Source organism: Colletotrichum orchidophilum, assembly GCF_001831195.1.
Source record: "Colletotrichum orchidophilum strain IMI 309357 chromosome Unknown Scaffold_4.1, whole genome shotgun sequence".
Classification (NCBI taxonomy): Eukaryota; Fungi; Ascomycota; class Sordariomycetes; order Glomerellales; family Glomerellaceae; genus Colletotrichum; species Colletotrichum orchidophilum.
The window spans coordinates 68,982-82,137 of NW_019172960.1; the positions used below are offsets into that span (position 1 = coordinate 68,982).

Below are 13,156 nucleotides of genomic sequence, written 5' to 3' on the forward strand. Positions count from 1 at the left end.
AAGTGAGATGCAACAACATTCTTTTCATCTACAGCTACGAAATTATCAGAAATTCATTGTCCTTTCACTCAAAATCAGACATCATTCCAAATCCAACAATATCAAAGTCAAAGTGTCAACATGGCCAACGTCAAGGACCAGATCCAACCCATCGCCATCGTTGGCTTGAATCTCAAGTTCCCTGGAGATGCAACCTCGGTGGAATCCTTCTGGGAGATACTCGAGAAAGCAAGGAACGCCTCAAGTAAAGTTCCTTCATCTCGCTTCAATGTCGACGCGTTTTACCACCCAGATCCTTCACGTCTCGATAGCGTGAGTTCTCTTCCCCCGCGACGGCGTTAAGTCCAGGATGAAATCTCACAGATAGGGAAAACAAGATGCGTGTACAGAAGGCACATTTCATGAAAGAGGATCCTCGGGCTTTTGATGCCGCTTTTTTCAATATGTCGCCAGCAGAGGCATCCATCCTGGACCCTCAACAGCGTGGACTCCTCGAAGGCACATATCACACCTTTGAGAACGGTATGAGAATACGTGCTTCCCTCCGCAAGAAGAGTCACTAATCGAGGTTGTTGAAATTGCGTAGCTGGCTTGGCTATAGAGAGGGTCGCTGGTTCTCAGACTTCCGTCTTCTGCGCGTCCTTTGGCCGTGACAGTGATGCAATAGTGGCCCGAGATCCAGAATTTCAGTCCCGGTATCAAGCAACTTCGTCCGGGTCATCAATGTTGTCGAACCGCATCAGTCATTTCTTCGACCTTCGTGGTCCTTCTTTGACGATTGATACAGCATGTTCCAGCGGACTATACGCCATTCACCTAGCATGTCAAAGCATACTCAATGGAGAATCCGAAATGAGTCTAGTTTGTGGCTCCAACACTTACCTCACCCCCGAGTGCATGAGTTTCCCTCTGAGCAACGCCGGCTTCCTATCACCTGATGGTCGGTCTTACAGCTTTGACCGGAAAGCCAACGGGTACGCACGCGGAGAGGGATACGCTTTCGTTCTTCTGAAGCCATTGGCGAAAGCCCTAGAGGACGGAGACACGATTCGCTCTGTGATTCGTGCAACGGGTGCAAACCAAGACGGACGGACGCCAAGTATTACTCAGCCAAGTGCCGCCGCTCAAGTAGAGCTCATTCGAAGAACTTACGAGGCTGGAGGACTGGATCTTTCCGAAACTGAATACGTGGAAGCGCACGGGACCGGCACACCCGTGGGTGACCCGATCGAGGTTTCCGCGATCGGAGAGGTTTTCAGATCTCATAGGTCCAGTCCGCTGTGGATCGGATCTGTGAAGAGCAACATTGGCCATCTCGAGGGCGCCAGTGGCCTGGCAGGCTTACTCAAAACAGTCCTCTCACTGGAGAAGGCAATTATTCCCCCCATTGCCGACTTTGAAGCGGTAAACCCAGCAATCGACGTCCATGCGCTGGGCGTGCAGTTCCCAACGTGCCCTACCCCTTGGCCTGTGACTACTTCAGGAATTCGCCGGGCGTCCGTAAGCTCGTTTGGATATGGAGGATCCAACGCTCATGCTGTCCTGGACGACGCATATAACTATCTTCGGATCCGCGGCCTTGCTGGAAATCACTTATCGGTGGCCAAGCAGAATCCTTCAAATACGGGGCTCGTCACAAACAGCAGCACTGCAAGCGGAACAGTCGACAATAGCCTTATAGATGGCAATACCCCTGATGCCTTTTCTGACGTTTCCGACGATAGTGGTGTCATAGTTGGCTACGAAGGCGAGACTGAATATGGTTCATTCTCACTTCTCACGTTCTCAGCCGCCGATGAGGATGGTCCACGAAGACAGGTCTCGGCGTTACAAGATTATGTCGCTGCCCAGCCTCAGAAATCACGCAAGGCTGCAGAGAAAGTCTTCCTTGCCGATCTAGCTTACACTCTTTCTCAAAAAAGTCTGTTCAACTGGCGAGCATTTGCTGTCGTCAATTCGGAAGCGGACGTCAGAGGCGGTCTCACAGACATCCTTTCACCTGTTACCTCGGTTTTGTCATCGAAGAGGCCAGAGCTTAATTTCGTTTTCACCGGCCAAGGAGCTCAGTATCCGCGTATGGGTGTTAATCTCATACGCCACGAAGTATTCCGGCAAAGCCTGTTGGATTGCGACGAATACCTTCGGTCCCTTGGTTGCGAGTGGTCCGTCTTGACCGAGCTTCGAAAGGCGTCGGGGTCTTCCAGGGTTCAAAGACCGGAAATCTCGCAGCCCCTTTGCACCGCTCTCCAGATTGCCATTGTTGACCTCCTCCGAACTTGGAACATTGTCCCACAATCCGTTTGCGGTCACTCATCGGGCGAAATCGCGGCAGCATACTGCGCTGGAGCCCTTGATCGTCGTTCTGGTTGGAAAATTGCATACTTTCGAGGCGTACTAGCCAGTCGATTGGTATCAAATTGTTCTCAAAGCCAGACTACAATGATGTCTGTCGGCCTGGGTGAGGTTGCCGTTCGCCCCTACCTTTCGAACGGGATCTCAGTAGCTTGTATCAACAGCCCAGTCAACGTGACACTTTCAGGGCCGATCAAGGGGATACAGCTCCTCCAGGAGAGACTTGAGAAGGAAGAGGTGTTTTTCAAAAGAATTCCTGTTAACATTGGATATCACTCCCCAGCTATGGAAGCTGTCGCAGCCGAGTATCGAGGTCGGATTCGCGATATTGGTCCACCTATCACTACAGCCGATTACTGGGTCCATAAAGAGTCGCCAGTGACTCTTTACTCATCGACTGAGGGAGATCTCACATCTTTCGAAGCGGTGACGGACCCTGCGTATTGGGTGAAGAATCTCATTTCGCCTGTCCTCTTTTCGACTGCTCTCGAGGCCATGACTGGGTCAAAACAAGGAAGGCAACATTTCCTCCTCGAAATCGGTCCTCAGTCCGCTCTCCGGCGACCAGTCCAAGACACTTTGACGCCTCATCTCGGCGACAAAGCTGCTAAGAGATGGCAGTACACCAGCATCTTGAATCCTGACCTCGATGACGGCCGGTCGGTGATGGAGGCACTTGGCACTCTCTGGGCAGCTGGCATCCCAATTTCTTTGACTAAGCCGAACCAAAATTCCACTCAAGTTAACCGGAGACCCAAAATCCTGGTAGATCTTCCCTTGTATCCCTTCAACCGGTCTCGGGAGTTTTGGGAGGAAAGCAGACTGAGTCGCAACTATGCGAAGCGCCTGTACCGGCGGCATGCTCTTCTTGGCATCAGAGACCGTGACTGGAACGCTGAGGAGGGAAGCTGGAGGCACTTGATCCGGTCCCAAGAGAATCCCTGGATCCTGGACCACGCTCTGAATGGTTCACCACTCTACCCGGGCTCCGGCATGCTTGTCATGGCCATCGAGGCAGCTCGCCAGCTTGCCGCTCCAGTTGAACCCCGTATCCGAGGTTATCAGCTAGAAAACATACGCTTTCTTCGAGCCATCGATGTCGATGACTCGGAGCGCGGCACGGAGGCAAAGATTGTTATGAGGCGCCGTCGACAGGCTACGAATACCAGCGGCCAACAGCTATGTTACGACTGGCGGGTCTTTGGCACCAATGGCGATGACTGGAGCGAGTGCGCGTATGGCAGTATCAAAGTCGAACTCGAGCCGGAACAAATGTTGGAACCCGAGCAGGTCGCTGCTTCCGAAGCTCGTCGAGCCCGCTTTGCTTTGTCTATCACAAAGCAACTTCAGGCAGACGTTGACAAATGCCGCTTGGTTGTACATCACAGCCAACTATACAAGAACATGTCCAAGCGATCAGGCTTTGACTATGGGCCGTATTTCCAATTGCTGAGAGACATTTCCTATGACAGGGAGGGCCATGCTACAGCCACGCTGGCGTCGAGAGATTACGCCTCGACAATGGCATACGCTGGAGAAGATCCGTGCGTGGTTCATCCGAGCACATTGGACGCAGTCTGTCACCTTCAGATGGTTGCACTATCACAGGGTGGCTGGAACGCTGTCCCTACGATGATGTTCTCCCATCTACGAAAGTTGTGGGTGTCCCAAAAGCTCTTTGAGGCGCCAGGGAATCCCCAGCTGCGGGCTGCAACTCAAGAGACTATGCGAGCTTTCAGAGAAGCTGAGTGTAGGACACTGGTCACATTCGCTAACACCAATGAGCCCGTGCTCGTCCTAGAAGGCCAGCGCGGCACCGCCATCACAAGTCTCAAGTCAGCCGATGCTACTACCTCTCAAGGGGACTCTGGTCAAAAGTTCTACGGTCTCGACTACAAGCCCGACTTGTCTCTTCTAACGGAAGAGGAAAAAACTCGATACTTTGCGTCTGCTTTCCAGGAGGACCCACGATCCCGTGCCCCTCCGAAAGAGCTCATCGACCGTGCCGATGCCATTGCTCTGCACTTCATTGAGGCAGCTCTAGAGCAAATAGACAAGGAAGATAAACCGATTCAGTTTGATAATCACCTGAACCGATATGTGGCATGGATGCGACGCGTGCACCAGGCCCGGAACAAGTGGACGTTGGAGTCGCGTGGCTTGAGTCACTTGAATATCCAAGAGATCTTGCTCGAAGCCGATGGCGAGCCTACCCAGAAACTCACAAAGAAAGTTGGCGAATCTCTACACGACATTCTCAAGGGAGAAGCGAATGCTCTCCAGGTCATATTCGAGGGCAATCTTGCCAACGAGTTTTACCATTCTGAAGTCTTTGCAACCAACAACAGCAAGATGGGAGCTTATATGAGCGTCTTGGCTCATGCAAACCCGAAACTTCGTGTGTTAGAAGTCGGCGCCGGAACTGGTAGCTCGACCGGTCGAATTCTTCCTTACCTGACTACTCAAGGAGTAGAGGGTGGCCCTCCAGAGGCTGTGCGCTTTGGCGAATACTGCTACACGGACATCTCGGCTGGGTTCTTCGAAAAGGCGCGAGACCGCTTCTCCTACGCGGCAAGCCACATGACGTTCAAGAAGCTGGACCTTGAGAAACATCCCGAAACCCAAGGGTTCGCTGATGGAACTTACGACGTTATAGTCGCAGGTAATGTGTTGCATGCCACAAGCGACTTGCTTCAGACACTTCGATACGTCAGAGGCCTCCTACGTCCTGGTGGTGTGCTTGTCCTGGGGGAGACTGTGAATCTGGACAATGTCCGAGATGGTCTCATCTTTGGCCTCTTGCCTGGCTGGTGGCTGCGCGAGGGGCAATGGTGGTCTACAAACAAGGAGTACCAAGACCAGGGTCCTCTTCTAACAGAGGAACAATGGAACATGGTTCTCTGCGAGGCTGGTTTTCCGGGCATCCAAATGGCTTTCCGCGACCATGAACAGAAGCCGCATCACAGAGTATCCGTCATCATAACTACGCGGCCAGAGAATGAAAGCATTCCAGGCCAGTCGGTCAGACTCCAGTCTACATACCGCATCGTCGTGGATCCTGCATCTACGATCCAGACTTCCGCAGCTGAGTCTCTCCGGAGCCGTCTTATCAAAGAAGCCCAGCCTACTAGGGCGGAGATCTCCAGCATGGCGAGCATGGCGTCAGGAAATACCAAGCTGACAGGGGATGAGATAGCAATCAGCTTGTTGGAGTTGGATGGCCCGGTACTGCCGACCGTTGCCGCAAACGACTTCGCAACAATCAAGAAGATATGCCTTGACACCAGGTTTACGTTGTGGTTAACGTACGGTGGAGCACCCAAGGCCACCAACCCAGCAGCTGAGATTGCCGTCGGACTGGGCAGGAGTGTCTGTTCAGAGAGAGGAGATCAAGGCTTCATTACTTTGAGCTTGTCCTCTCGCCCTGAAAATCACAACGCTATTACAAGTGCCGTAGACACAATCATGCGTGTTGTGAGAAGACTACGCAATATCTCCTGCCCTGGGATCGAAAACGAGTCAGAGTTCTCAGAAAGCAATGGGTTGATTTGCATCCCTCGCCTCATGCCAACTCCTCACATCGAACAAGCCCTTTCCGCAAAGCAGGCTGGCGACAGGCTGAAGTCATTCACTTTCAATGGAAATACTCCCAAGCCACACATCAGTATCACCATTGAAACCCCTGGACTCCTTGACACCATCTTCTACGCTGAGGATAGCGGCGGCGATGAGGAGCTCCAAGCGGGGGACATCGAGATAGAAGTCGAGGCAACTAGCATGAACTTCAAGGATGTCATGATCGCTCTCGGCCAGATTCCTGGACGAAGTTTCGGATTCGACGGCGCCGGTGTCGTCTCTCGAGTTGCACCGGGAAGCCAACTTCGTCCAGGTGACGCCGTACTTTTCTGCAGCTCGAACGGAGGTGGCTTCGGAACATATGTGCGCTGCCCCGAGCTGCAAACAGAGAAGATACCTTTGGGCATGTCTTTCCAAGTGGCCGCAGCTATTCCGGCGGTGTGGTCCACGGTGGTATATTCTCTCGACCATATAGCACGTCTCAGCGAAGGCGAAACCGTTCTCATCCACGCAGCCGCTGGAGGCGTGGGTCAGGCCGCCGTGCAGCTCGCTCAGCTGCGAGGTGCCAAAATCTTCGTTACCGTGGGAAGCCAGACAAAGCGTGAGCTTGTCAAGCAGCTGTTTGGTATTTCGGACGACCAAATCTTCAACAGCCGCGATGACACCTTTGCAGAAGATGTGCTTCATGCCACTGGTGGTCGCGGCTTGGACGTTGTGCTCAACTCCTTGGGCGGCGAGCTTCTTCGCCAGTCCTGGGAATGTATCGCACCCTTTGGCCGCTTCATCGACATTGGCAAAGCGGACATCATTGCCAACAACACACTGCCAATGGGCCCCTTTAATCGAAACGTGACTTTTTCTGCTGTTGATCTAGTAGTGGTCCACGAGGAGGCGAAGCCCTTGATGAAGAAAATCCTGCAGGATGTCACACGGTTGTTCGAGCAAAACCCCCACTTACACGAACCCAAACCGCTTCACATCTTCTCACCGTCAAAGCTTGAGGATGCAATGCGTTTCTTGCAGGGTGGTAAAAATACCGGCAAAGTCATCATTGACTACGCTTCTTCGAGCGATACGGTTGAGTACCGTCCGTCGCAACGTCAGCACAGATACGACTTCCAGGCGGATGCCACGTACGTTATTAGCGGAGGCTTGGGTGGCCTCGGTCGCGAAATCGCTCGGTGGATGGTCTCTCGAGGAGCCCGGAACTTGCTTCTCCTCTCCTCGCGCGGTGTTGCAGGACGACCAGATGCCCTCAAGTTCATTCGGGAGCTCGAGACTATTGCCGGGGTTACAGTCCTCGCACCGGCCTGTGACATTGTTGACCGAGGAGCAGTCGAGGAGACGCTGCTGCGGGCATCAAGAGAGCTTCCACCAATCAAGGGCTGCATACAGGCTGCCATGGTTCTCCGCGACGATATGCTTGCCAAGATGTCTTGTGCGATGTTCCACGAAACTCTCAATCCGAAGCGCGCCGGATCATGGAATCTGCATCAACTCTTGCCAAACAACATGGACTTCTTTGTCTTGCTCTCCTCCTTCTGTGGCATCATGGGAAACCGCGGACAGAGCAACTACGCAGCAGGAAACACTTTTGAAGATGCTCTCGCACGGCATCGTGTAGCGCAGGGTCTGAAGGGCGTCTCCGTTGACCTGATGCTAGTCGCCGATGCGGGATGGGCTAATGTCAACTACGAATCCGTGACGCAGAGCCTCCGTGCCGGTAATTCCAACCTCACACAAGCACAATTGATGGAGTTGCTTGATATGCTCTGCGATCCGAGCTACGACTGCGCAAAGCCCGGAGCAGCCCAGGTCGTCAACATGGTGGACAGCGCGGCGGACCTGGCACGCATGACACAACAGGGGCTCTTGGATTGGATGCATAAGCCCATGTTCAGCAATTTCCTTCGCATGGGCGAGACAGAGGATAGTGGCAACAGCCATGGATCCGGCGGAGGCAAGTGTGATGGAAACGACGACGTCAATTGCCTCGCTCTCGTAAAGGCAGCGGCTGACTTGCCCACTGCCAGCGAGATCGTGACTCAAGGCCTCGTTCAAAAGCTGGCCAAGTCGCTTTCTGTACCAATTGAGACGCTCGATGCGGGGAAGCCAGCTTACGTTGTCGGCGTGGATTCCCTTATTGCAGTTGAAGTGCGGTATTGGTTCATGAAGCAGCTCCTTGTCGAGGTGCCAGTATTTGAAATTTTGAAGAACCAAAGTATCACGGATTTATGTCAACAGGTAGCCTCGAAGATCCTGCAAAGCAATTCTAAGTAGACTCGCGTGTTTTCAGATACCTAGATGAGAAAGCAAACAATCTATGCCGACTCAATTACAAACTTGTAGCTTCTTCGTTGATGTCAATTGAAGAACAGTTCCCAATCACCTTTCTCATTGAATATGTAAAGTATTACCCCCTATTTCTTCAGTTTAACGCTGGCTTCTCATGGTCAACCTGATGGTTGCCAAAGGTTCCTCCCAGTGATACGGCCAAATCCTCCCCATTCTCATTGAGGATTGGTCAAAGATGGTAAAGTAAGACGGACGGCGACGGCCTGCCTAATCGGGTACATGATCCTGCTATGCCGCCGCGGGGGATGATAAGCCGCCTCATAAAAGCAGGGCTTGACTTCATGCCATGATCATCTCACTTGGCGCCAACCGAGTGGAACTCAGCTTCAATTACAACTGAAAACTAGTTATCTTAGCCAACATGACTCGGCGCCTCATCGAACGACCAGCGCAAATCTACTCCTCTTCTCTGGGCGGCTCCTTCAGACCAACTTACACCGACACCGAATCGCCCATCAGTCCCTCGAAAAAGACATCCCTCACCATCATCACAACCTCCCTCCTCATCCCCGGCGACGGCGAACCCATCAAAGATGCCGCCCTCGTCATATCCTCAAAGCTCATCGCCTGGGTCGGCCCACAGTCGTCCATCCCCCAGGAGTACACAGACTCCCATCACAAGTCCCACTCCATCCCTTACCTGATGCCCGGTCTCTGGGACTGTCATGCTCACTTTGGCGGAGAATCTCTCGATGCAGGATCAAACGGCGACCCGTACCAGGTCTTCATCACCGAGCACCCCGCCGCGTCCGGCGCCCGACTCACACGCATGTGCTGGCTGGCTCTGCAGAGAGGATACACATCCCTCCGCGACGTGGCGGGCATGGGCTGCGAAATCTCCCGCGCCATCGAGGACGGCATGATCGTGGGGCCCAATGTCTACAGCTCCGGCGCGGGTATCAGCCAGCTGGCTGGCCACGGCGACGTCTTCTCCCTTCCGGCCGGAGACGTGTTGCTCAACCTCGGCGTGTCGCAAGTCACTGCGGGCCATTTCGGCACTGCGACGAGCATGATTGCGGACGGTGTCGATGAGTGCCGCCGCGCAGTACGTTTGCAGATTCGGCGAGGGGCAAAGTGCATCAAGGTCATGGCTTCTGGCGGCGTCATGTCCCGCGATGATAACCCGCTCTACGCGCAGTTCAGCGCTTCGGAACTCGAGACCATCGTGGAGGAGGCAAACAGGCAGAATCGCGTGGTCGCGGCGCATGTCCATGGCAAGCCTGGCATTATGGCCGCCATCAAGGCCGGCGTTACAACGTTGGAGCACGTCTCCTTTGCGGACCGCGAGTGTATCGACTTGATGAAGGAGAAGGGCATTATCTACATTGCCACGCGTCTAGTCATGGACTTGCTCCTCGGCACCGGGGGGAAGGGGATACCTCCCACGGCGTGGGAAAAGGTTAAGTTGTGTGCCACAAGCCACATGGTGGCGTACAAGATGGCGATAGAAGCCGGTATCCCGATTGCCCTGGGTACAGATACCGGGCCCGGGTTCAATATGGCGATGGAACTGGAGGCGGCCGTGAAAGCTGGGATGAGCAACTTGGAGGCTATCAAGGCAGCGACAGCCAACGGGCCGCTCAGCGTGGGTGGGCAGGCGCCCAAGACGGGGCAGCTGAAGGCTGGCTACGAGGCAGATGTCCTTGGTCTGTTAGAGAATCCGGTAGAAGATGTCAGGGTGCTGCAAAAGATTGAGAATGTCGCATGGGTCTGGAAGGGAGGTTCTCTCTTCAAGGGGCCTGGTGTTGGGCCATGGGGCGAAGATCCTAGTCCCTTTGACGAGTGGTCTGCGGCCACATACATCCGTTCGTAATGCCTTGATAACATGCTCTCTGCCTGTCTCTTGAATTCCGTTCTTATTCGCTATGTTGAGGCTGGGGGTTTTTCCATGTTGAGTGCAAATGTGTTTTATGACTGCTTCAAGGTCTCGTCACAAAGATGCGATGCTCTTTATCTACAGCATCATCGGTCGCTTCATGGATACCTTTACTCAGACATCAGGGGAAAAGAACCCAAAGCTTCTTTAATATGATGTGGGCTTTGTTAAATTGTGATATGGCATTCGATTCTTTTAGCCTGAAATATAGGCGGCTTTCAGGCCGAACATGAAGCTCTGGAGGCCACGGATATTGACGTTGGGGCATTCAAGCTTTTGACACAAAGATACATGTAAAGATGTAGACGGCTTCGCTTCCTCATCTATCTGGTGCAAGAACTCTTTTCCAAGCTCTGGACTAATGCAACAATTCGCGAATACGAGAACTATATTTTTACTCCCAACGATCCCTTCTGCGCTTAATCTGGACAGCAGCAATCTTCTTCATAACCTCGAGTCTGCCGAAGATTCCTCCCTCTCGCCCACAAATCATACACCTGGAACCTAAAGCGGCAGTCATGTCATCGCAGCCAGAGGACACCCAAGGGTGTCTCGACATCTACCCTGCAAGTTACTTCATCCCCGTGCGCCACGGCAGCAAGCGCCCGGTTAAAGTGGCAGGCTACACGCTCAGAGCGCTCGCCGAAACCTGCCGTAGCGAAGAGAGGTATCACGCTGCCCGCGAGGCTGCGGTGAGCATCATCCACGTCCTGGAGGAGGAGATTGAGATGCTCAGAGTCGTCGGGTCTACGATGATAGCAGAACAGAGGTACCTCGACGGCTGGGAGGATTCCTTGATTACGGTCATCGGCGTGCTCAACCATTGCATCGTCAGACCGACAACCAAGTCCTCCCCAAGACCTCATCCCGAGGCAGCACAACAGCTTGAAACATGTTCCCCTGACCCCGTGATGAAGACATGGGAAGAGCCGTGCTCCCTCCATCCGCCTCTGCATCTGGAAATCGAGGAAGAAGTGCCCGCTGATTTCAAAGGCAAGGCGCCCATAAGATTCGAGGATATGGATGTCCCTAGTCTTTCACCTCCCCGTTGGCAATCCCTCAATCAGAGAGACAGGGTGCCCGATCTTTGGCACGACGCGATCGCCATCTACGAGACAGAATTCCCCAAGAGCACCTCCTCTGAGAGCACCTCCATTGAAACCGCCAGCTCAGCCGTCAGCACCCCCTTAACCACCGGCATTGAATCCTCGGCACGCAATCTCCTTACCTTCACATCTCCATTGCCGCCCTTCCCCTCCAGCCAGGCCACCGAGAGTTTCGCCCTCATCGAGGAAGAACAGACTCCCAGCACCTCGGAAATCATCCGCGGCATCGACACCATCCAGCTCCTGCTCCACTATGAACGGCAATCCCGCATCTCGGAGCGCAAGATCGCGGCGGAGCTGACAAAGGCGAGCGTCCTCCGCCAGGCCATCTTTCAGGACCGTTTCCTGGGCCAGGTGCCCAAGTTCGGGGGCGTAGACAGCAACGACGTGGAGGATACTGCGGATGACATGAACAACCCGACCTTCGGTGAGACGGTGTATGAGCGGGCCAGGAGGCAGGTGACGGCGCTCTTCAGGCGCTGGAGCGGGACGAGTTGGCAGAGCGATACGCAGGAGGCAGGTTCCGACGTTGACGTCGTCGCGGAGGACGCAAGTACGCAAACCGTTGGAGAGCGTGAGGGCTCGGTTGGCGAGGGACTGGTGGACGATGACGACGATCTCGGGTTGTTTAAAAGATGCGGTGATCTTGACGTTTTGCCACCAGACACGTGGCACCCATGTTATCAGCCAGAAAACCTACTCTACCAGCCTCTGTCCTTGTCATCGCCAGACTCTGCGCCAGACTCTGGAGGCTCTGAGAACACGTTTAACCCAGCTACGTACTCGCCATCTTGGCTGCAGCCTGATCAGGCGAATCTCACCTCGATATCACAGAAACTGAGCTACCACGTCGCAAATGACCTTTGTGGCGTGGGGTTTGCAGACGCCCTATCGGAGTCGCGCCCCTTCGAGGACGACCCTGGAGACGCCAGCCATGGGGTACGACTCGCGGCCCCGCGAGCTAATGCGAATGGTTATCAGGGGAGGTCGGCCGAGTTACCCTATCCGCTGAGTCCGCAGGGCCCTTCACATATGACCGCACCTTGGGGCCCAGTATGCCGCAAGGGCCGAATGGAAAGGTGAAATGGATTTCAGACAACGTCATGTTATTTTTTGGGGTATCAAGTTGGTATGTATTTGGGCTAGGTTCGTGTGCGAAAGCTTCGTCTCTAGACTCGGGGTTGGTTAGCTGGAGTATTCTTAGAAAGTGCAATCGACGGTTTGACTTACGAAGCATGGCCATGACTGCTCCCTCTGAACCTGTGCTCCCTACTGCCCGTGCCCCTCAAAATCTTGCCGGGCTTCTCCCTCATCAAACTCGCCTCCTTATGTTCAACCAACGCCTATTCAATCTTCTCCGTCTCCATGTCGCCTTCCTCAGGTTTGTCCTCGGTAGCCTCTTCGACATCTGTGAAATAACGTGATTAGTCTGAGTTCTTGTAGCTAACTCAATCTCCCTCCCACCAGACACGAGGTCTTCACAAAGTCTTCCTCCTCAAGACACAATGACAGCACTCACCCTTCATGACAACTTCCCCCTCAGCCTCCATCTTCCTCCTCAGAGCATTGGCAATTTTCTTCTCCATCTTCTTGGCCTTCTTCTTGCTCATGGGAGCGTTGGGACCGCTGGTGGGCATCAGGCCGGGCCTTGCGCCGCGCATGGTGTCCGTCTTTGCAATCTTGTTCCGGTTCGCCTCAGACTTCTTGCGGCGGGCCATCTTGGAGCCTAGGGCCCGATTGGCCAGGCGGTTCTTGGAGGGACCGTTTGGGTTCTTTACGGACGGCATGGTGGCGGTGGTTTCGGTGTTGTCGAGGGTGTAAAGTCGTTCGACGGGGGGGAAGATAAGTAATTGTCGAGGATGGCAAAATGGCGGCTGCGGATGAAATGCGA

The 13,156-nt window shown here is 53.9% G+C and overlaps 4 protein-coding genes across 4 annotated transcripts; 3 read left to right on the top strand and 1 right to left on the bottom strand.

The window, feature by feature from the left end:
- Nucleotides 1-120: 120 nt before the first annotated feature.
- Nucleotides 121-8,208, top strand: CORC01_00678 (KR domain-containing protein; the record flags this gene model as incomplete). The annotated part of the gene is made up of 3 exons (XM_022612335.1): nucleotides 121-312; nucleotides 390-522; nucleotides 587-8,208. The coding sequence occupies 3 exons, from the start codon at nucleotides 121-123 to the stop codon at nucleotides 8,206-8,208; spliced, it is 7,947 nt and encodes a 2,648-aa protein (XP_022480952.1).
- Nucleotides 8,209-8,644: 436 nt separating this feature from the next.
- CORC01_00679 (amidohydrolase) lies at nucleotides 8,645-10,096 on the top strand (the record flags this gene model as incomplete). Its single annotated transcript, XM_022612336.1, has 1 exon — nucleotides 8,645-10,096. One exon carries the CDS (start codon nucleotides 8,645-8,647, stop codon nucleotides 10,094-10,096), a length of 1,452 nt encoding a protein of 483 aa, XP_022480953.1.
- A 581-nt stretch (nucleotides 10,097-10,677) lies between these two features.
- On the top strand, nucleotides 10,678-12,348 carry CORC01_00680 (uncharacterized protein; the record flags this gene model as incomplete). Its single annotated transcript, XM_022612337.1, has 1 exon — nucleotides 10,678-12,348. One exon carries the CDS (start codon nucleotides 10,678-10,680, stop codon nucleotides 12,346-12,348), a length of 1,671 nt encoding a protein of 556 aa, XP_022480954.1.
- A 260-nt stretch (nucleotides 12,349-12,608) lies between these two features.
- CORC01_00681 (uncharacterized protein) lies at nucleotides 12,609-13,052 on the bottom strand (the record flags this gene model as incomplete). The annotated part of the gene is made up of 2 exons (XM_022612338.1): nucleotides 12,609-12,673; nucleotides 12,785-13,052. The coding sequence occupies 2 exons, from the start codon at nucleotides 13,050-13,052 to the stop codon at nucleotides 12,609-12,611; spliced, it is 333 nt and encodes a 110-aa protein (XP_022480955.1).
- Between the last annotated feature and the right edge of the window lie 104 nt (nucleotides 13,053-13,156).